The following is a 23,030-nucleotide window of genomic DNA, read 5'->3' as shown; positions in this document are numbered from 1 at the left end:
TAGAGTTTTCATTTCTCTTTGGGGGACTGATACCTGTTACTTAAAAACTGGCAAGAAGTGATGCTTTCTGTTTTCAGGTGGCTGGCAGGATGAGACCTGGCCCGATGGTTGGACTGCGGTGACGAGGGACGGGAAGCGCTCGGCACAGTTTGAACACACACTGCTGGTCACAGACACGGGCTGTGAGATCCTGACCCGGCGCCTGGACAGCATTCGCCCCCACTTCATGACCCAGTGATAGTCCACACTGAGCAGGTGCATCAGAACGAGAAATATATATATATTTTTTGCCCCTGTACTATGCATTTTTTAAGAGTACAGAATAGAAAGATTTCACCATTTAATTTGTTCTTGGTGATTGTAGATAAGAGGAGTATCTTGAAAAACCTGACCCAATGTCTGCAAAAGCAGAGAAGAATTTAAAGAATTTCCTACTTTCCTCCTACCTACAGCACACATGCTGTACTTTCCTTTTTTCTTCAATTATCTCTTTAGCACCTCTCTTCAAATTAGACCCACAATTGCTTCTGTTGCTGCCATGATATTAGCTAGAAAAGCGTGGGTAAGCTTTCCCACTGGGACTTGGTATTTTCGGATCCAGGTTTTTTTCACCATTTCAGTGTGCCCTGTCGCTCTTGCTTTGTGAGTGGCACCTGAGATTTTAAGGATTTCTTATTCCAAAGACTTGCTCTTACTTCTGCAGATACTATTTTGGGCCTTGTTTGTTTATCAGTTGAGAAGGGGGCAGAAAGGAGAAAGACATGCACGTACAAGAACGGGCTAACTTTAATTCTGCCCCCATCTCTCTGCTGGTGGTGATTGCCACTGTGGTTGGCACACTGTGTTAATGGCAGGACTTGTTTCTCTTGCTGGAGGTTTGATAGGATGGGAAGTTAAAGTCTGTCTTATATGCAGCTCCCTGGAATAAGCTGCTGTTTTGGCAAAGCAGTACTTGCAGGCAGCCTCCTGCACCAAAAGCCTGGTGAAGCTGACGTATCAGACTTGCCTAGGCAAAGGAATGAAACAAGAACCAAAAAGATCCCGTGATTCATGGGATCCTTATGTCTGTTAACTGTGGGGCATTTTTAAAAAGTACATCCACAGTAGCTGTGGGGGATTGGATTTGCAAGACTTAGAGTGAAGTATCTCAAGTCTGAGTGTGTGAAAATGAAACATGTTCAACACTGTATTCATTTTCTTTTGGTGATTTTTAAACGGGTCTTTTTCTTCCCCCTCGGCTGAGTGAGTTTCAGGCTTTGGAAAGTCTTAGGGGGGCACCTATGATAACTGATCTTTTCTTCCTCAGAGAGGGTATAGAGTGGGCAATGTTGGTATATATACCCCTTTATAGTTTGTTAATGGGTCATGGTGAGCTGGAAACAGTTATGTTAAGGAGTGTGGATTGATTAAGCCTCTCTTTTCTCTACCCTTTCTTTTTCCATGCCCATTTCTCTTCCATCATCTTTGGTGTCTCTGCTGAGGGAGTTGATTTTTTCTTCTGAATTGTAATGATAAAATTTTCAGACCCCATTGTAGACTTCATCTTACACCACTGTAACACAAGAAATACTTAATCCAACACAGACATTAAATCATACAATCATGGGCATAAAATACATCTCTTACAAGATGTCTGGTGAATTTGTTGCCACAGATCCAAGAACATGAAGTGCTGCATATCCTTGGCTCGCCTTGGCACTGCAGAATTTAGGTGGGGGAAAGGGGTTAGTGCTTCACAGAACTGGACTCGTCTACTTCCAAATTTGCCAGAAAACATCTTCTCTGCCCTGAGTGCCTCAGACCTCTGTTGCTGTATCACTGCAATGTTTCATTACTTTATTCTTGTTTTAATTATGCAGACCTGAAACGATGCACAGAGAGCGCGTGTGCGTGCGTATGCGTGTGTGTGTGTAGAGATTTTTAACAAAACAGACTGTAGTACTTGAGTGGGATTACCTGTGCTGAATGAGCTGTGTTGAGGAGATGCGTGTCCTGGACGTTTGCCCACCATATCCTTCACTTGAATGGTTACAATGGTCTTGCCTTTTCTGTGTGTGTGTGTATGATGTGGGGGGTGGGGGGGGCTTCATTTTTGGTCTATGAAATAAAAGTTGCAGCTGCTTTTAACAAAAATAACTTTTTTTTTTGGTCTTGTAATCCAAACCCAGACATAGAATTTTCAGTTACATCCAGATTTGCTTGCAGTAGTGCAAGCCCCACTGGTAGATGCATGCACCCAATTAGAATTCACCCTTAAACCCACACATGGGCCACTTGGATACCTCTTTGTTGTTGCACTGATACAACCAAATTTAGCACATTTTTAATGCAGGTAATCTGTGACACTAGGCATTTCTGTCTATGAACTGAAATCACAGCATGGTAACTGCTTATACTCAGTTCATACTATACTGCAGTATTTTCAAATCAGTGGAAAGCTTAGTTAGCATCTGCACCAGATCTTTTGACATAAGAGGGCACATCAGCCTTGAGAACAAAATGTATTAAATAAAAATATTGAGAAAAGCTATTTTTTCACCTATCTAGCTGTGTCTTTGCTTGAACATGACGTACTAGACTTGTGCTGACTGGATTGTGGAAATTAACTGTTTTTGATTCTTACATAAATTGCTATCCACTTAAATAAAAGTTCCTAACTTAAATCTACTTTTTAATGACATTTTAGCAATTGTATATACGTTTACCAAAACCACAATCCTGCAATTAGTTCTGAATCAATCTCTTAATATATTTTCCCTTTACTGTTGTAAAAGGAAAACACATTAAAATTACTTACTTTACTGTAAGTCAGTGTGGAAATTCTTCACGCTGTTTCTGCAACTTTAGTTGAATATTTAAGGAGAGAAGGTTTGGTAGATGATGTTGAGTAAGAGTAACAGCAGGAGGCGAGTGGCCAGCCTACATGTTTTACCTGACAGCCAGCAGAGTATGTGCACATGGCAGTCACAGTGGATGGTGCAGTTCAATACAGTACCGTGACTGCCAAAAATGGGGTAGAAACTCTTGGTTTTGAGTCCTTTGTTTGCCAAACAACTTGAAAAACCCCTATTTCAAACATGCTCCATTCAATCCAAAGCTCTGCAGGATGAAGTAGTGGCTGGGACATAACTGCTCAGGCTGGGAAGAAGCTGCAAGTCTTTGAGACCCAAGTGCTCTGCTATCACTACATGTCTCTGTAGTTGGTATTACAGCCTGGCTTCCCACAAGCACTCTGAGACGCAGATTCTCTGAAGTAATAATATAATGCAGATAAGATTGTGTGGTCTTGATCTAGTCTGTGCAGCATAGAGGAACAGCTGTTCCAGTGTAAGTATGTAAAATCTGTTAGATCCAGCTGGGGGGTGGTTTGCCAGGTTAGCTAGTATTGTATTGATACCATCTTCTAATTATGAAGTACTCTTACTGGAACAGCTTAACAGCAAGTTTTCTACTGGATTTTCTGATGTTTAGCCAGCCTTCCTGGAGCTACAAGGCACTGAGAGTCACCTCATTGCTGGGCTAAAGGGCTCAGTTTCTTGTTACCAATTCAGTTTTTATTTCCTCCTGCTCAAAATTGAATCTTTATGACATTCACGTTTGTTCTTTACTGTCTGAAATGAAGTAGAAATGCAGTACCTAAACTATTTTCAGAATGCTGTAGGGGATATTTAATGAAAGATGGAAAAGATGTAATTGTCCCAGTTCTATAGCAATGACTTGGAGTAATTGTTGGTGGTGAGAGGGAATTTCTTCTAATAAGATTACTGTCTGCATTCTGTGTTCTCTACTAGCAGTTGTTTTGACCAGGGTTCTTTAAAACATGAAATTTCTCACTTAATCAGTGTCCTTGGTTCACTAAAAAACACTGAGTTTCTATGTATCTTTTTTTTTAACTTGCTGGGCTTTCTGCCTCTGCTCTGCAGTCTGTTTTCTGCACAATTTCTCTATGTTTTTCTGGATGTGAGGCACTGATTCCATGTTTCAATACAAAAATAACCTTATCCAGTCAGCTCACTTCACCTAGAGTTAAGAAAACCTGCAACTCCAAAACTGAGACTTAAGCCCTGCTCCTCCAACAAAAAAATCCCAGAAAATCCTGAAGGTATCATCATGCAGTGCTCTTTCCTGTTCCCCTGCAGCCCTCAAGAGCAGACTTGCTCTAATAGTAGTATTTCCTGCTTCAATGGCATGATCAAGTTTCTGACTAGAGGTAACAATCCCACGCTGTTTGTTTTTGCAGTGTTGGCTGCAAAGTTTGCTTCATTTGCCAGTAAGTTAAGGAAATGGGACAACTGTCCTACTGAAGCCTTGGAGGACACTATTAGAGCAAGTGACCAGAGGAGTCTGTGCCATGATCTTTACAACAGGCCTGCCAAAAAGACCAATGAGAAAAAAGACAGAACATGGACCACCGCAGTGAACATGGGTACCCCATGACACCAAAGTCTCTGCTCTATATTTGGCTTCAAGGTTGAGCTGGATGCTACAATCCACTGTAGTCATAGAATAGCCTCAGGAACTTGACAAGTTCTGACCCCTCTCTCAGCACAGTTGCAGCAAATGCATGCTGCTTCTCACCCCTGTGCTTAGCTGTGCCTTGTGCAGTGAATCCCACATCATTTGCTGTAGACTTTGCAGAACACTCCCTCTGTCACATACACATGGTGAAATCACTAGAGGAAAACAAGACACAGCAATCACAGTCACTCTTAATGCTAAATAATTCCAACACTGGGTTTAGAAATAAGCTTTTATTAAGTAGATCAAGTTAGCCACTACTGAATTTGAGGAATGAGTATAGAAACAGAAGTTCCATAATCAGGACTAATTCTGTAATGCTATTCAGTAGTTAACTTTTTTTTATTATTTAGTACCCAGAATGCTCACCCTAAAATACATTGTCTTCCTAGTCCCAGTGAGTTTTCAGTTGCTTGATTCTGTCTTCTATCAAAAATTCCATTATAAAAAGGCAGTTAGCATGGTGCTGGCCAATTAGAAGGTCGTCATATGGCTCTAAAATTTTAGGACAGTTCGAATGCTTAAAATAAAAAAGAAAAAAATTACCAAGAAGTCAATTTTCTCCCCATCTCTCCCTTTCATTGCTGACACATATTTTAACTTCAGTCTTTTGTAACAAATAAAGTCATGCTTATGCCTATAATATTTATTAAAAATTCAGGATAATGCTTGTTCCCTTCAGGTTTTTTTTTTTCTCTCATCCAGTAAAATAAACTCCAAATGAACTATTTTTCATACTAGGTTTCAGCTTTCAGTAGCTAGCCAAGATTGATCAGGAGCAGTAATATTTACAGGCATTCTCCCTTTTTTCTATTTGGAAAATGCTAGGTAGCTTTCATTATTAGTTTCCTAGGAGTAAAGCACTGAAATGATACTGAAGTTTATAACTGGGATGGGGATCAAGTGCTGGATGAAATTTGCACAAATGCAGTGTTTCCAGTTGTAACAAATACAGACAACTGATTTATCCAAAATAGAATCCATATGAGCTAAAGCAGATAGAGCTAGTACTTTCTCCAAAGTTATATACAATAGATATAGATTGAGATCAAATACAAAGACTATGCTGGTTTCTGGAGATAATGGTCATAATTATTTGCCTATCTGCAGAGGAACCTAAATATTACTGAATATGTAATCTTCAGTCTCTTTACATTCCTTATTATAAGGGAGAATGTTTTAACAATGGTGAAAGCCTGAGACTCCCCTTTATCAGCTTTATATCTATTTCTCTTTTACACTGTTGCTTGCTTTTTACTCTGTGCCTGTGTTTTGGCACATGCCTGGAAGTTCAGAGAAGTATGTTTGCATCAGAATCAATGCACGGGGTATATGTCACCCTTTAGCTTCCCTGTTTAAAACATGCCAATGGGCAGGGAACCTGTACTTTGATAGTGTCTGATCAAGAAGTATACCCTTCAATATTGTGAACATTACCTTTTTCCTGAATGCATCAGCTCAAAAGCCTCATTAATTTTGTCAAAAGGCAGCGTGTGAGTCACAAATTCATCAACCTTGATCTTTTTGGACATGTATTCAGTCACCAGTTTCGGTACATTGTCTACACTCTTCCAGCCTGAAAGAAGGAAAACATGCTTTGTTTCCCTTTTCCACCCATCTCAGAAAATTAAAAACACAGCCCTAACACAAAACTTGTATGATCAATATGAAAAGGAACAGAGATGAGTTACATGTTCGTCTCTCCTATGGAGGTCTGGCAAAAGCACACATTATCCAAACACACACAAGTGTTGATGAAAAATCTTTCACTAGCTGTTCCAGCATTCAACATTAACAGCAGCCCTCACCTAGGAAAGTATACACAAGGCATCTCTGTCAGGCCCCCTATATATCTTTATAACCCAACCCAGTGAGTTTTGTATTGCTTGGGCAAAGAGCAGTGTAATAATTCAAAGTCTGAAATTGAACTTCCATCAACTTCAGCAATTACTGAATTCCCAAAAAAAAGAACTCAATGTGCTTTTGAGTTGGCAGCAGAAAATGTGTATCAAACACTTGTTGCCTTGTCGTTTTAAAGATCTTTAGAGCACATTGTCATGTTGGCCCCACAATTTACTTAGTGGTTAAGCAACACAAACATACTGATGTGAGTTCCCATCTCCCCAAAGACTAGTTCCTTTCACTGGACCAAACTGAACCAAACCTTCACTTGATGGTAAAGCAGTTTCCCTATCCCACTCCTTTAATACTGAGTAGGATATAAATATATTCTCTCTTCAAAATACGTTAGATATTATGCCAATGTGTTAATCTGTACCCTGTCTGTAGGAATAACAGATTAAGAGTCTTTACCTTAAAAGCCAACATAGCATTTATGAATAGCCTGTCAATAGTACATTTCTTGCATAAGCAAAGCCAAGGGGGTGTGTTCTTCCCAGCTTTAGCCTAGAGTAAATTATTTTTATCCCCAGAGCAAGAGAGAGTTACCTCCAAATGCAGTCCCTTTCCATGTCCGCCCAGTTACTAGCTGGAATGGCCGTGTGGAGATCTCCTGGCCAGCAGCAGCCACTCCGACTATCACACTGATTCCCCAGCCTTTGTGGCAGGCTTCCAAGGCAGCCCTCTTCATGGACAAACAGGACAAAACAGAGTGTTTATTGCTAAGGTTCACACTGCCTGGACTGGTAGCACTTCCTTTACTCCAAGTAATGAATTACCACATCAGTATTTAAGGAACAGTAAATACACTGAAAATTCCATTATATTTTCCATTGGTTCAGATTCCCTTACACTGTTAAAGGTTCACTTTGCACTTTTTATATCCTATATAGCTTTCAGAGAAGTCACTCTGAACTCCCACTGAGAGTCAGGATAAACTGCAATCACAGACCATATTGCCAACAGTTAGGAATGCTACTGTAATTCCTAAAAAACTAGCCTTACATTCAGTAATACTTCTGCATTTCCAAAGGTGAAATTAATTACTTGGGAAATTAAGGAAATACTGAGTGATCCCTGAGATTTTACTGTTCATTGCACAATATATTTTATGTGAGTTTTGTTAATTTTAATTGTCAGCACAGAGAAACTCAGGATCTCAAAAAAGTCTGATTAAGGAAAAAGCATTTGCAAGTGCCATTTGCAACCCAAAAAGTAGCAGCTGCTTTCATTACATAATTAGGATTGAGTGTAAATTGTCCTTTTTAGTCATAGCAGTTATCATTACTATTAAGGAAAAAAAAAAGGTTAGTGAGTGTGGCATGTTTTGTGTTAAGAAAGCAGTTGATCTTGCTCTTCAGCCGAACTGGTCCCTCCCTGTACATGCTCCGATTGGTCAAGCACTCACCATGACTCCGACATTTCCGATGCACTCAAATGAGTAGTCCACACCCCCATCAGTCATCTCAACCAGAACCTCCTGGATGGGCTTCTTGGAGTCTTGGGGGCTGATGCACTCAGTAGCTCCAAACTCTTTGGCTTTGGCATACTTATCCTTGTTAATGTCAATGCCAATGATCCGGGATGCTCCTGCTATTTTGCAGCCCATAATAACCGCCAGCCCAACTCCTCCCAAACCAAACACGGCACATGTAGAGCCAGGCTCCACCTAGGAAAAAGAAAGGAGTCATGAGCAGTAGAAGAAAAATTCGTCCTTCCATGGGAAGAGGAAATGCAGGTTAAGGAGGCTGTAATAAAGGAAAAAATGGAAGCAAATATACATGGATGGGAGATTTTATAGACAAGGGAAACTATACAGAAATTTAAATTCTAAAAGCTCTTTAGGTACTCAGCTTTTCCTTTTGCCCTAAGACTCATGCCCACACACCTACCACCTCTGTCTCGCCCTGAGCTTCAGACTATCAGAATGACTTGTAGCAAGATGAACATGAACAGAAAAGTAATTCATATACAGCTGCTATCAAAAATACTCCACCTGAATTTCCTCCAAAGGGCAACAGGTTCTTCTAACCTGATGTGGCCTCTTATGGGGAAGTTAGAAATTCTTAGCTGAACTTCATCAGTTGAAGAAGAAGAAACACAGATTTGGTACATCACATTTACAGTCCTAGTAGCCGCTAAACTGTGTGTGCCACAAGCCCAGCCTTTACCTTAGCAGTGTTGACAGCAGCCCCATAGCCTGTGGAGATGCCACAGCCCAGCAGGCACACTTTATCCAGAGGTGCTGCAGCATCTATCTTGGCTACAGAGATATCAGCCACCACAGTGTACTCAGAGAAGGTGCTGGTCCCCATGAAGTGGTAAATCTGCTTTCCCTTGCAGGTGAATCTGCTGGTACCATCAGGCATGACTCCTTTCCCTTGAGTAATTCTTGAGGCAAAGACAGGAAAGTGCAGAGTTTTAAGCAGCAAGTACTCTCACCAGACAGAATCCACTAAGCAGCTCAAAGAGGCAGCTGCATATTTGCACCTTTATATTTTGACCACTTCAATAAACCTAGGAGTTCACAAAAGTGAGATGCTAAACTCCTAAAACTTCATGCAGTTAATCCCTTCAGGGAAAAACTGAAAGAAATGGAGTTTACTCACATGTTGACCTTGTTAGTTACCAGTGCTAACTGTTTGTGCCACAGCACCACACCACTGTCTTGGCCTCCTCCCCTTGAATAGCACCTGTCTGTTATATCACTGGGGCTTTTTTTGAGTTTGGGAGATTTTTTTTTCAGAACAGGAGCTGCAAATTTATCTGGGAAGCAGGTGTTAAGGAAAAAAAAAGAGCTGTCCATATGATTTTGTACTGAAAGCTTTGGTGTTCACTCCCAAGAGCTAAATTTCCTGAAGTGCTTCCCTTAAGTATGGATTAAATATGGAGTCAGAGAATTTATGTTTTCCAACCTGTGGACACAAAGTAGTAGTTTGCACCTTCACATACATGAAAAGAGAGAAACAGGTTTATTTAAGTATTTTAAATAAATAATTTAATAGACATTATTAATTATAAATAATTATAAATATAAATTAATTAATTTAATAGAAATTTTAAGGAAGACTGGAAAAATTGCGTAAGTGACTCCTGAAACACCTACTTTCCAAGTCATTAAATGATGCATCAACAGATTTTTTCTTCAAAGAAAACTCCTATCAATTACTTTTGCTAACTACAGCAGGAATACATTGAACAAATACTATAGCATGTGTCAAAGTCATACGGACCTTATCTTCTGGCACAGGTTTGTTTTAGGATTCTTACAGAACTTGCACTCTCCACACTGAGGGATGTATAGAGGGATAACAGTATCCCCTAAAGAAAAAAAATATTCTGTGTCTAGTTACTGTATCAAGCAAGGCATTTGAAAAAAAATGAAGTTACTTGATTCTGCATGTTTTTCTGTGAGCTTGAGTTCACTTAAAACCTTTGTGTACTAAAAGCTGTTTATGGTATACAGAGGTATTATAGAGTGCTAGATAAACCACTTTAATCTGGGCTGAGCAGACAGCCTATCCAAAATTCATCATTCCAGAACAAGTAGCAATGGTACTGTAAAACAAAACAACCCCAAATCAACAGTGAACAAGATGACAAACACTTTAAGCTTTTGAATTAAACCAACAGATAAAAACTATAATTTGAAAAAATAATAGACCCCCGACCCTCTTCTAACTATATACTGATCTGATTTCAAGTAAAACAATGTTGTTCCGGGCTCTTTCAAGCTGTAAATCAAGAGCTCGTTGAATAGATTAGTGTTGTGTCTCACAGACCACAGAAATCTACACAGGTATACACCCCAGAATAAAATATTGTATTAACTCCTGCAATACGACATTTCAGTGGCCCAATTTGACAGTTAGTCTTCAAATAAAGTAACACTTTCAATGAAGGCAGAAAACTTACAAGGTATTTCCTTACCCTTCTTTACTTTTGTTACTCCTTCCCCAACACTCTCTACAATTCCTGCTCCTTCATGTCCCAGGATCACAGGGAAACATCCTTCGGGATCAGCACCACTCAGAGTATAGGCATCAGTGTGACAAACAGCAGTGGCAACTATCTATGAAGAAATAAATAATCTGGGACACCCCGAAGAACAGAATAGCAGCACAGATCTAAACAATTCCCTTTGGTCAGAAATTAAGAACAATTGCCAGGTCAAAGTTCTGGCAGCATTTGTGATATGGGCAACATACTTTCAATTCCTGGCAAGGCAGTTTTTCTTATTTCAAAAACGCAAAGTCATGACAGTACATTTTTTATAATTTCCATTAACCAAAATGTGACAGTGAAAGGGGTAAAAGATGACCTATCCTTTCCTATAGCTAAAAACCAGTGCTCCAAGTCATCTCAAATTAGTTTAGCATCTCAGATTGGAAATAAGACTCAGAAGTAAGATTTCCAGAGAGACCATGCAGAACTCTCAGTACTGCATAAATCCTGCTTAAGTCTTCAGCACCACACAGAAATCCTTTCCACAGAAATAAATTTCACATTAATGTACACTTTTTGGCAGATACAGGCTCAATCAGAAACATGGATATAGGGAATGCAAAAGACCAATCCCAGTTCAGCAGCCAGTAAGTTATGGCCACAAACGACAAATTGTCCTTCAAACAAGATAAAGGTGTTCCCAGTTCTGACATTTTGAGGGAACTTGTTCTGTAACAACTGGAATTGATCCTCAAGATTAGCCATTATCCTCAGACCAGACTGTGAAGTGAGACTAGTAGAAATTAAAAGTGTTTTTCATAAACAGAAGATCTAAACACTGTCATTTTCTTCTCTGTAAAGCCAGCTGAGATACTAATGAACTAATGATATCTATTCAACATTTCTTCTGTTGGCAAACAAACTATTCACCTTCAATACTCAGTCTCCTAAAATAGAAAACATATAGATAAGGATTGATGTAATTACCTTGATACGAACTTCATGAGCTTTTGGTGGAGCAACCTCCACCTCCTCAATAGAGAGAGGTTTACCTGCCTCCCAGGCAACAGCAGCCTTGCATTTAATAACCTAAAAGACAAGGAAAAAAAAAAAAAAAGAGGACATCTGTTGTATGCTTCATTTAAAATAATTCTTGTTCAGCCATGTGAGAAAATAAAAGCAGCACTACTGGCTTTTGGAAAGAATCCCAGATCTGAAATTCATAATTTCAACACGAAGGTTTAATTGCCCCACATTTGCTTTCAGGAAGCTAAACAATAATGAGTAAGCCAAGATCTGAAATTTGAATGTCATTCTCTTACTGTGTAAAAAATATAAGCCTGGGAGTGCTTGGGAGACACGCTGCAGTGAAGGGAGCAACATGAATGGAAAGGCTGCATAATAAAAATGGTGGTTTAAAATCAAAGACTGCCATTCATTTCAGGTATTTTCATTAAACACAGTGTTTGAAGTTGGAAGGTTCAGAAAGGAAACTGTGGAGACCCACATCAAGACTGAATTTCCTATTCCTGATCAGGATGGTTTTCAAGTAGGATTCCAGCAAGGAGATGCAGCTGACAAGCAGAGCCCCCAGTGATGCCGAGGGAGCAGAGAGACTCTGCTATAAGGCTCCAACACCTCTGCAGTGGCCACAGGGATCACTGTTAGCAAGTCTTCATTCACTGCTCTTGGCGCCACAACAAATCCTGCTCTGCAACCACACCTAAACATCCCGGGAAGCTTTTCAATCCCAACGGTGAGAGCCTGGCTAAGAGAGCAGGATTTCTGGATCTGTAAACCCTATTGACAGGTACATACAACTGACTGAGAAAATCAGCAGGCATTACAGCCATACACTCTAGAGCAGTTTCGGGATAAGCATCTGGATTACCCTTAGAGGTTGGTTTCATGAAGGTGACAAGGTCTAAGCCATTGCTATTAGGAACATGAACCAAGAGAAGAACATAACCTTTTGTGTGTTCAAAATAGCTGTGGTGTTCCCATGGAATGCTTGAAAGAAAGAGGATTAATAGAAATTCCCACGATCAGCAGTACAGTCACTCAGCCTTTTTGCAATTTCACTTGCTGTTAGAAATAACAGTGCCAAGACCACCTTTTGAGCTTGCCAGGTCTGATTCATCAGCTGTCATCAGAAGAAAATAATGGCTAATCTATGCCTTTCTGTAGTATTTCTGTTGTACAATAAACACTACTAGGTTTTGCCAGAGCCAGTTAAAATCCTCACTGTACCTGTAGTAGCAGAACTTAGATACTTAGTTACTTACTAGTAAGTATCTAAGCCATAATTTTATGGCTTAAATTTGGTAAAATAAATACTACAGACCCCAAAAGCTTTGTAACAGAAAACGAGCACCTATTCCAACAGCCAGCAGGGGTCTAAATTAGACAGGAACACCCCTAACTAGAACCATGAAATCTTCTTGTCCTGCTTTTTAATAGCAGGGTAAATATTACAAAAAATTATGGAATGTGTCACAGTAACTAACTGTGGAATCACAGTGTGAGCCATCAGTCATAATCTCTAAACCTACCAAAGATTTTGCCAGAAAAACTAAATTCAAAGCACAAAGTGCAAGAGGAGCCATCATTCAGTAAATCATTTACTGGTTTTCAATCCATCCCCTCATCCTCCCCTCATTAAGTCATCATTTGTTCTTGCATGGGAGACTGCGAATTCTTAAAATTTGATTCCCACAAGCTTAGTTAAACACAAAATTAAAGACAGAGAGGAGAAAAAAATGTCTTACAGGATAAATTCTGATAAATCTAAAACTAACAGCATGCATCTGGAAGCACATTTTGAAATAGTAATTTCTAATTCAGTTCATACAGCCACAAAGGCCCCTGGACTATTCAGAGTGGGTATCAGGAAAGCCCCATCTTTTTCTGCCCTCTTATTATTCATAGCTTTCCGCTGTTGCTTTGCTGAAAATCTTGAAGCCAACAACTGGAACTGAAAACCAAAACACCAGCTTCCAGCAGTTCTTCATTTCCTCTATTACCATGCTAGCACTGGAGCGCAGCTGTTGGGCTGCTTGTGGCTATGCACACGATTAGCTATCTCAGTCGGGATGAAACCGAGCTCTGGCAGTGAGAGAAGCTGCTCCAAACCCAGTGCCAGCCTGGAGCAGCTTCAGCGTCCGGACAAGCGCGGCCACCGAACCCGCTCGGGCCCCGGGCCCCGACCGCCTGCGCAGAGTTCAGAGCAATACTGGCCGAAGGTCTGGGCTATCGCGCTGTTCCTACAGCCAGGCAGCAAACATGCCAGGCGATGGCTTGTGAGTAGGCAGAGTCTTGTTTTACCCCTTCTTTTCAGCCGATTCGGTCGCACCTGCCCGAAGCCCACAGGAAACCACCCAAAGCTCAAGGTCTTCTCGTTCCTCCACCGCCGCGACCCAGGAGCGGCCGGAGCGCAGCCCTCAGACGCACAGGCCGCCCACAGGGGTGGAGTACAACACACGGCGGGGAGCAAACGCGTGTTTTGCTTCCCACTCCGGCAAACACTCACAGCGGGAGCCTCCCACGCCTAAGCAGCGGCACCGACTCCGCCGCACGCCTCACACGCGTGGGGCAGGAGTGCGGAGGCGCCCGGACAACCCCGGCGACCCGGCTCTCGCACGCCCTGGGGCGGGAGCGGCCACGGCGACCCCGGCCCGCGGCCCCGGCGCCGGGCATCCTCCGGACCCCGGCATCGACGGCAGGGCAGGGCAGGGCAGGGAGGGCTCGCCCGCCTCATCCTGCCCAGTGCGGGACCCTCCGCCCGCCCCCGAGCGACCTTCCCGCCGCCAAACGCAGATGCTCACCCCGCTGGCCATCGCGCACGGCTACGGCTGCCAGCGGAAGGAGAAGGAGAGCCCGCCTCCTTCTCCGCTGCCTCTCTCCCCGCCTCCCTCTCAGAGGCGGGCGAACTAACAGGCTCCTTCCTCCCCTTTTCGCCTCCCACCCTTGCAGGGCAGGGGCGCGCTGGGTCGGTCGCGAGCGCCCTGTGGCGCTTTTCTGCCCGCAGACCGCGGCGCGGGCTAAGGTCTCTGTGTTTCCTGAGGGTGCCCGCAGTGTTGCCTTGCCGTGTGGCCGGGTATGTGGCTGCTAACGACTGCACCAGTGTCTTCCATCGCGGCTCCTTCAGTCCGGCCGGCAGATGGACACCGCTGTGCCCGTGAGGGGACAGGCCCGCTGTCCTGGCCGATGAGCCTGTTCCTGCCGACACCAGGTTGCCCAGATTCCTTCCCAAATAACGGGAAGCCACGGCCTCCTCTGCGCCGCTCCCCGAGGGCAGCAGTAGTGGTGGATGTGCCTGCCTTCCCCACGCGGGGAAATCCCGGCCTGGCTCCCGTTCTGGAGGTGCTTGGTACCGCCTGTGTCCCACCTGGGCACAGGGGGAAGCCGACCATGTCTGCAGAGCATGGCTGTGTGCCTGAATCTCTTCTTGGCTGGATAAACTGCAGTGGTGCAGGCTTTACTGGGTGGCAGTGTGAAGACTACAGACTAGGTGAAGGCAGCCCACTGCCAGGGTAGGTGAAGTGGTGAAGGTGAAGGTGAAGATCTGCAGTGGGATGGAAATTTTGACTGGGCTTCTTGACATTCCATCCATCAGCCTTTGTAGCAAAGGAGCTATTGCTGCAAGATGGGATCATTCACTGGCTTATGCTGTTGTTTCATTTTCCAAAAAAAAAAAACGTTTTTCCCCAGGCAGCGTAGGAAGGGCTTCTTGTGAGGTCTGCAGACATGATTGTGTAAGATGAGGGGAACAGTTCTGCCCCGAGCTGCTGGGATTTTCCACACAAGGTGATGATGCTTGAGGAATGGCAGGGTGTAACTAAGTCGCCCTCAGTGAGAAAGGGAATTTTTATTTTCCAGTGACATGCTAACAAAAGCTTAGCAAATACCACAGATAGATAACAGCACCAGCATGTGGAAAATTAATAACAGGACATAAGCAACTATGGCATTTAGTAAATTACATGAAATAACATCACATTTAATAACAAAACTAAAATGAGAAACACAATCTCATTAGGCTCATTAAAGTTGACATGGAACTGGAAGGTAATTTGGCCAGTGAGGGTGCTATACAGGTTACACACCTTGTTGTTGAAATCAACGCAGGCCTTGTCCATTTCCTTGGTTAAATTCAATTCTGCCAGCCTCTCCAGTGAATTTCATGCTCTTAGCCACCCCTGGTTTGTCAGTGCTTCCAAAAAGCCTGCAAATATTTTGTGTTTAGCTAAACTCCACAGATGCTCTGCTTTTTTTAGTATCTTTGACATTCTGAAAATTGTAGGCACTGATTCTGGTGGACAAAGGCACAGATACATCAGTCAGACCCCTTTAACGCTCATTGTCCAGTTTCAGAGATGAAAGAGGTTGTTTATTTTTTCGTCTTTCCTTTGCTTGCAGTTTTGTGATGCTGCCCCCAGTGTTGCTGTGTACTTTTGGAAGCCCCTGGACACTGTAAGTGGTTTTGCAACTTTCTTTCTGTTCTCAGCACCATGCAAGCAAATCAAGTTATCACTCCACGATCTTGGCTTTGTCACATGTTTCAGGTTTATGTAAGTTCTGTAGGAGAGGACTTCCACTGCTGCTTTGGATTTTACATTGGTTTGGTTTTGGTGTTGTTCTATCAGGTGTTACATGTTAATCAGGAACATCAGCTTGGATCAGGAAAAGAGGAGGGCTTGGAAGCACTCAGCATGTGGGAGGGAGACCTGGCAATCATGTTCTTTTTTGGTGGATGTGTTCTGTTTTGTTTGCCAAGTGGGGAGAAAAGTCCAAAACAACTAGAGATCAGTATTACTTTATTTTCCTTTTTAAAATTTTTAAACTGTATTATTATGCCTACCCTAGAGGCATTAGTTTTTTAGTGAGGCTTTTTCTGTACCTTAGTTTAACTTTGAAGCACAAGAAGACATGGGGGAAGAAATCACTTGCAAGCTTGGCAGGCAGTGTATGGCTGAATGAAGATGCAAGTGATCTGCCAGGGTGCCCATCCTGGGACAGTGTGAGTGCCAGTGGCAGAAGCTGGCTGTGTGCCTCCCTCAGAAGGGGCTGATGCTTTGGCCCTGGAACTGCTGGCTGCAGCCTCACATACTGGTGAATAGATTGGCAAGGCACAGGGAGGCTGGAGCAGACTGACAAATCTACCCAGAAGCAAAACTGAAATGCATTAATACAAATGTTGGCTGATTAGTTTTCCCCAAGCAGATATGGTCCTAGATTGACCCACAGGTAATTTTCCTTCTATTAATACTGTAAATTTTCCAAATAAAACCAGTAGTTTTGATAGAAATATTTCATTAGAGCTGGGATAACCTGTGCACTAGTTCCAGCAGTGGATGCTTGAGTGTAACTCTTTTTGTGGGGCATTGCTCTCAAAACCATCCTTTTGAATTCTGATTTAAGTTTCCTCCATTTTCTATGGAGTACTGGAGGATAATACTTGTGCTCAAAAATGCTCAAAGCTGGCTGGTATTTCTTTAGATAATTCTTAGGTAATTGCAATATTTTGTAAACATAAATATAAATCTAAATATTTTCTGTTAATTCAATAAATGGTTGGTTCCAAGGAAAAACTTTAGGAATCATTTCACTAATTGAACCAAGTATAATTCTAAAGTATACTAGAGTAAAATAACTTTTCAAAACAAATCTGATGTGCTCAAAATAAGCGTGAAAGTGACCACGACAGTTTTGCAGTAGAGACATATGAAGTTGGGATGCTGAGAGCTGTTTAATATTTTAGATATGGGAATAAGTAATTTGGGGAGTTTTGCGATTGAACATTCCATTGAATATTGTCAGGTATCTGCATTCATTGAAAACCAAATAAGACACAAAAAGCTGATCTAATATGTGCTGATTTTAATATGTTAATATTAAAATAACTATACAAGGGAAATTTGAAAGATGAAAGTGTGGAGTTGTGCTGTCGCCTCCTTCTTTGCACTTGACAGCATTTTCTTCGGTTTGTATAAATGTCTTTGCTTTCAAATGTAATTATTTGGCCAGCTATGAAAGAAGTGATGTTGTAGGAATCAAGCAGAACTTGAAGACCTCTCTAATTATCTGCTAAAATTTGAAGTCCTGCCCAGTTTGTGATTGTTGCCAAAGGGGCAGGAGAATCTCCGAGATCCAAGGCAGCATGCCCGGAGAGCAGGGACAGGTGACCACCAGGTGGCCCTGCTGTAGCAGAGAGCGCCTCAGTACTCAGAAGGGCTTACACAATTTTTCATGTAACAACAGTTCAAAAGAATTGGTAAAGTGCAAGTTACAATTTACTTTAGGCAGAAGTTTTTTATAGTGATCGAACTTTTTTTTCATCTAGGTCTAGATTTTTTCCAAAAAGGAAAAAAAATATTATCTTTTGTCCCAATCCTGCACAGATTTATGTGTTTATATTTGTTAGACAGATACTTGGCAACTTGATTACGTTTTTGAGACTTGTCACTTGTATAAAATTAAGACGATGCAGATGCATGTGCAGTATTAGGGAAACATTGTTTATTGGAAGTTTTTGGAGTTTTCTCAGTAGGGAAGTTCTAGAACTCAGTTAATTAACATTTAATTAATTACACTCATTACTGGCATTCTTATTGTCTTATGTTTAAAAAGTAGTTAGGAGAATTATAGCTAACTTTTGTGTCATGGCAGAGTGATATGTGCAGAAGTTACTAAAAATTGGTGGACTGGATGGGATTTGTTTACCTTTGATAACTCATTTGTGTGTTCATGATAGTCTGTGTAATTGCTGATTGTGCTAAGTGGTTTCCAGAAGTTCAAAGGGCTGTGGTATGTGATAAGTGTTGCACAAAAGAGGTCAAGAGTCATGGTAGTGTTATGAGTCCAATGTTCAGCACTGAAAGAAGTATCCGTTTCGCAGAATGACCATCTTGGAGTAAAAATCCTTTTTTTGGGGAAAAATATTCAGAGTTGTACTGTGATATACTGTGGGACTTGGTGTGGAAAATATATTAAAAGTACAACGGCATTTGCCAAAATGAAACCACATCCATGGATGCTATATGAGTGTTACATCATTATAAGAAAGTTATCTACTGCTTTATATAATATGCTTCAGAGCAGCAACAGCAGGGCTGGGCTCTGCTGGAAGCTGCAGCATTCACACAGCTGAGACGGGGGCAGAGAGTAGAGGGCCCAGTTCACTGAGGCAGATGAAGGTGGGAGGCAGCAGCAGAGGAGGGGCAAAGGCCGATGCTCATTGCTGAGACCAAGGGTGTGATGTAAGGGCCTTCAATGTGAGGGGGAGCTCCCCCTGTCCTCTGGAAAAACTTTTGAATGAATGTACTGAACGGGATGAGTTTGACAAAAACACTTTATTAGTAAAAGCATTTTCCTGGGAGAGACATCCTTCTGGATTTTGTCCAGGCACAGCAGGACCAGCAGTGACTCCAGCACAGGTGAGTTCCTCATTCTCCTCTCCTGGTGCCCCACAAGGAGAGGTGCTGGTTGAGAAGGGCCAGGGCCAGGAGAGCATCTGTTGTGCTGGTCCCTCTGGTCGGCTTCCTTGGCTGCATCCTTCAGAAGAGCAGGACAGTGCGGATACTGAAAAGTGGAAGGGAAGGGAGGGTTTGCTGCAGCTCAGGAGCAGGCAGTGTGGCAGGGCAGGTGTGCCTGGGGACCGGCCACCTTCTTTGTCATCCAGCCTGTTCCTGACTGAGCTGCTTGAGGCGGGCAGCAGCAGGGCAGCCTTCCAATCCCTGCTGAGGGGACCCCGTCAGGGGATAAGGCCACAGGATGTGTGCTGAGCTGAGCCATGAGCAGGAGGGTTCCCTGTGCTGAACATGGGCTCTTCCCTCTGGGCTATGGCAGATCTTGCCAGCATTCAGCTGTGAGGCCCTGCTTCCTCAAAAGGCTCATGTGCTCTTTGGGAAGCCAGCGTTGCATGCTCTGCCTGTTGGAATTTTAGGAGGAGGTGCTGAGGTTTGCTGAAGCTCCTGCTGGTCAGGGTCTCACCTTTTTCCTGCACGTAACAACTCAAATCCCTCGTTCACTTTAGCAAATGGCAGCGTGTGCGTGATCAGCAAGTCTGATTTGAATTTCCTCTCCAAGTAGCTAGAAACTAATTTGGGGATACATTCTCTTGTCTTCCAGCCTAGAAGCAGGAGAAAGCAGGTGCATGAATAATGGTAGAAAGGCTGTTCTGGTAAGGTAGTGTTAGTGTGAGGGTCAGGACTGAGTGACCAGTGCTGGTGCCACACACGTGTGAGATGTTTTCTGCTCTTTAGGATGAGTGAGTTACTGTGTGAAACAGGTAGAGATTTATTTGCATATCTAATGCTAGTTTTCAACACAGGCAATGCAGTGCTCCTCTTTAGTTGTCTTTTACTTGAAAATCCTCTTTTACTATGACATGTCAACCACCATGAAAGGAAAAGCTGAATTGTTTAGATTGTATTTGAAAGTTCACTACCTCCAAGCAAAGTCCCCTTCCATGTACGCCCAGTCAGCAGAAGCACAGGATCAATGGAAATCTTTGCACCAGAATCCAGTTCTCCAACCATCACACAGACACCAGTGTTCATATTGCAGGAAGCCAAGGCAGCAATCTGATGGAACAGGCAGGGGAATTAGAGAAAGCCCTGATGGGTTGGTCAGGGGAGGGCTCTTTTTGTGCAATCTCCTGCTCCTCCCTGGTAATCTGAAAACACACATTCTAGCTTGTGCAGCAGACCTGGAGGGCTTGTGGCCTCTTTTAAGATTCATGCTATTTTCTCTCACAAAGTTATACCCAGCAGCGCAGGCAGCAGGTGAGGAACATCCCTTGGGGGTGAATTTTGCCCTGAGAGGAGCCTGTGATGATCTGGAAGGGAGCACAGCTGCTGCACTGCCACCTACCATGGTGTCCGCGTGCCCGATGGCCTCAAAGGAGTAGTCCACGCCGTGTCCAGTCATCTCAGTGAGCACCTCCTGGATGGGCTTCTTGAAGTCTCGAGGGTTGATGCAGTCGGTGGCTCCCAGCTCCTTGGCCTTGGCAAACTTGTCCTTGTTGATGTCCACAGCAATGATGCGGGAAGCTCCAGCTGCCTTGCAGCCCATGACAACAGAGAGGCCAACTCCTCCGAGGCCAAAGATGGCACAGGTGGAGCCTGGTTTTACCTGCACAGATGGGACACTTGTGAGTCTTCAGCGGGAAGAGGAGGAGAAAGAAGAGGTGGAGGAGAAGGTTTCTTTTGCACAAGATTGATGAGGTTGTGAGGGTGGCCGTGGGGTGCTAAACATGCCTGAATACCAACCTTGGCTGTGTTGATGGCAGCCCCATAGCCTGTGGAAAACCCACAGCCAAACAAGCAGACTTTGTCCAGAGGTGCCGCAGCATCTATCTTGGCAACGGCGTATTCTGGGACCACGGTGTATTCTGCAAAGGTGCTGACCCACATGAAGTGGTGGATCTGCTTCCCTTTGCAAGAGAAGCGGCTGGTCTTGTCTGGCAGCAGGTTTTGTGGTTCATAGAAACTGTGGGGAGATGGAGGTATTTGTATTTGATTGACTGAAGCACTGATGGGGGTGTCAGATTTGTCATAAAGTCAACCCCATATAGGTGTAGGGGAAGGCAAAGTAAACTTACTGGGACTTCTGGCAGCAGTTGGATTCAGGATTCTGGCAGAAGCTGCATTCCCCACACTGAGGGAGGCAAAGTGGGATCACTTTGTCACCTGGAAGAAAACAATATCCTGTGTTAGGTGGCTCTAAGGGTGCCGCCTGTGTGAGAGCTGATTCCTGGGCATATTTGTGCGTGTGTGTCAGTTACCTGGTTTCATAGAGGTCACTCCTTCTCCAATACTTTCCACAATTCCAGCTCCTTCATGGCCAGGGATAACAGGGAATTTTGCATTGGGAAAACAGCCTTGCAGAAGGTGGTCATCTGTGCAACAGATACCTGTGGCCACAAGCTATTTGGAGAAGAAGAAGTAGATGTCCTGGTCTCTGTCTTAGTTTGTGGAAGCAATTTTCTCAGGGGTGTTATGATGCCCCTCAGTCAGTGCTGGCACTCTGTGGCAGCACACTGAACCCAGGCTGGGTTTTCCCCTTCTGCTCACTCTGAATGCTCCATGTGGCTTTCCTCTGCACTGAGCTGGAGGTGAAATGGGAGTGAGGCCACAGTGTGGGTACCATGGCCCTGTCCAGCAGAGCAAGGGCTGGAGACAGGAATTCCTATGTGACAGCTTAGGCAAGGATTAGTCCAAAAAGGAGCTCCTGGCAAATGGTGCATTTGAGCCAGGGCAGCTCTGGACAATTAAAGACTCTTGGAGGACACAGATCCCTGAGTTATGCTGAAGATATAACCACAAGAAGAGAAATTCCCACAAGGAAGGAAGAAAATGTTATTGTATTGAAGTTGAAATGTATTTTTACCTTGATCCGGACTTCCCCTGCCTTTGGGAGTGCAACTTCCACCTCCTCAACAGAGAGTGGTTTGCCTGGGGCCCAGGCAACAGCAGCCCTGCACCTGATAACCTGGAAGCAACCAACAGGAATACATTGCATGGGAACATTTGCCTTTAGCACATGGTTGGGGGAAGTCATCCTGCAATCACCTGAACCCGAGGTGTTCAAACTTGGTGATGCTCAGCTGCACCTGAAACCAAATGCTGTCCAATAAACCCTGGCCTAGTTTAATATCTGAGGAAACCCCATTTGTGGCTTGCAACCCAAAGAGTGTTAGGTGTTGCCTTGGAAAACTACTGGGTTCTGATGACTTTGGTGGGTTTTTCATAATATCCCCCTATGTTTCAGGCCAGACTGTGCTGTCATGAGGACTGCAGCCCCTGCCTAGTGGAAATGCCTGTGGAGAGCTTTGACATCAGCCTTGTGACACACTGGGCTGAAGGTGAGAGAGAGAGGTTTGTGGAATTGTCCCCATCTGACTGGCACCTGGATAATTTTTTTCCCTTACCAAGGTTTGATTTCCATGTGACATGGCTCAAACCCTTCCCTGATCAGCTCAAAGCAGTTTGGCATCAGCAAAATGGGGCTTGCAGCTTGAAAAGGGTATTGCCATGGACAAGGTAGAGTGCAGGTGAGTGGCTGAAGAGGGCACCACTGAAGAGCTGCGTTTGCTGCCAGAGCAGGAGCACAGAGGGATTGAGCAGGAGGGTGTTTTTCAGAGCAGCACAATTCCATATTTTGTCTCCTGGCCAGGGCAGGACAGAGGGGGAATGCACTACCTAATGCAGGTATGGACACGTGCAGTTGCCTGAGAGCAAAATCTGGTGAAATTCACAGGGATTTGGAAGAGGTGGGAGGGCAAGGTCGGAGGAAAGAGAGTATTCAGAGCAGTGCGCAGGCTGAGCCTTTTGCAGCGCATTTCACCAAGAGCAGGGCACCTCGGAAAGGAGGATGGGAAATGCGTTGTCCTTACTTTTCCCGCAGTGGCCATGTGGTCTTAGCAGAGCTGTGTCTGTTGCTGTCGCAGGCTGGAGGGAAGCTGCTGCCTCCGTGTGTTGCAGAATCCCCCAGGCGTGGAGCGGGAGCAGTCCCGGTGCGGCACCGTCCCTGGAGAGCGCTGGTTAATCTGTGTCAGGTGCTGGATGCTGGGCAGCACGGTGAGTGCTGAGAGGAGGAGCTGGATAGCGGCAGGGAGATGGATGGGAGCAGAAGTCCTCCAGGGAGGCTTTTATCAGCGACTCTGC

At 43.7% G+C, this 23,030-nt stretch overlaps 3 protein-coding genes and 1 long non-coding RNA gene across 7 annotated transcripts in view; 2 read left to right on the top strand and 2 right to left on the bottom strand.

Moving 5' to 3' along the window:
• The window catches only part of METAP1 (methionyl aminopeptidase 1), a 28,405-nt gene extending 26,829 nt beyond the window's left edge, over positions 1-1,576 (top strand). For all 4 annotated transcript variants that reach the window (XM_068187527.1, XM_068187524.1, XM_068187525.1 and 1 more), the window contains exon 11: positions 78-1,576. In XM_068187527.1, coding sequence (XP_068043628.1) covers positions 78-238 — 161 coding nt within the window. In that variant the 3' untranslated portion in view covers positions 239-1,576. The remainder of the gene's footprint in view (positions 1-77) is intronic.
• A 3,162-nt stretch (positions 1,577-4,738) lies between these two features.
• On the bottom strand, positions 4,739-14,324 carry LOC137472450 (alcohol dehydrogenase class-3). Its single transcript, XM_068187528.1, has 9 exons — positions 14,187-14,324; positions 11,350-11,451; positions 10,348-10,489; positions 9,651-9,738; positions 8,589-8,808; positions 7,826-8,086; positions 6,967-7,102; positions 5,956-6,094; positions 4,739-5,038 (listed from the first exon to the last, which is right to left on the bottom strand). Exons 1-9 carry the CDS (start codon positions 14,196-14,198, stop codon positions 5,014-5,016), a joined length of 1,125 nt encoding a protein of 374 aa, XP_068043629.1. The 5' UTR covers positions 14,199-14,324; the 3' UTR covers positions 4,739-5,013.
• A 605-nt stretch (positions 14,325-14,929) lies between these two features.
• Positions 14,930-23,030, top strand: part of LOC137472446 (uncharacterized) — a 22,616-nt gene continuing 14,515 nt past the window's right edge. Inside the window, exon 1 of the long non-coding RNA XR_010998189.1 lies at positions 14,930-15,834. This is a non-coding gene — a long non-coding RNA (uncharacterized lncRNA). The remainder of the gene's footprint in view (positions 15,835-23,030) is intronic.
• Positions 18,699-22,910, bottom strand: LOC137472442 (alcohol dehydrogenase 1-like). The gene is made up of 9 exons (XM_068187513.1): positions 22,760-22,910; positions 21,754-21,855; positions 21,149-21,290; positions 20,966-21,053; positions 20,634-20,853; positions 20,236-20,496; positions 19,811-19,946; positions 19,354-19,492; positions 18,699-18,942 (listed from the first exon to the last, which is right to left on the bottom strand). Exons 1-9 carry the CDS (start codon positions 22,775-22,777, stop codon positions 18,918-18,920), a joined length of 1,131 nt encoding a protein of 376 aa, XP_068043614.1. The 5' UTR covers positions 22,778-22,910; the 3' UTR covers positions 18,699-18,917.

This window comes from Anomalospiza imberbis, chromosome 4, assembly GCF_031753505.1.
Source record: "Anomalospiza imberbis isolate Cuckoo-Finch-1a 21T00152 chromosome 4, ASM3175350v1, whole genome shotgun sequence".
Classification (NCBI taxonomy): Eukaryota; Metazoa; Chordata; class Aves; order Passeriformes; family Viduidae; genus Anomalospiza; species Anomalospiza imberbis.
This window is presented reverse-complemented; position numbering and strand designations above follow the sequence as displayed.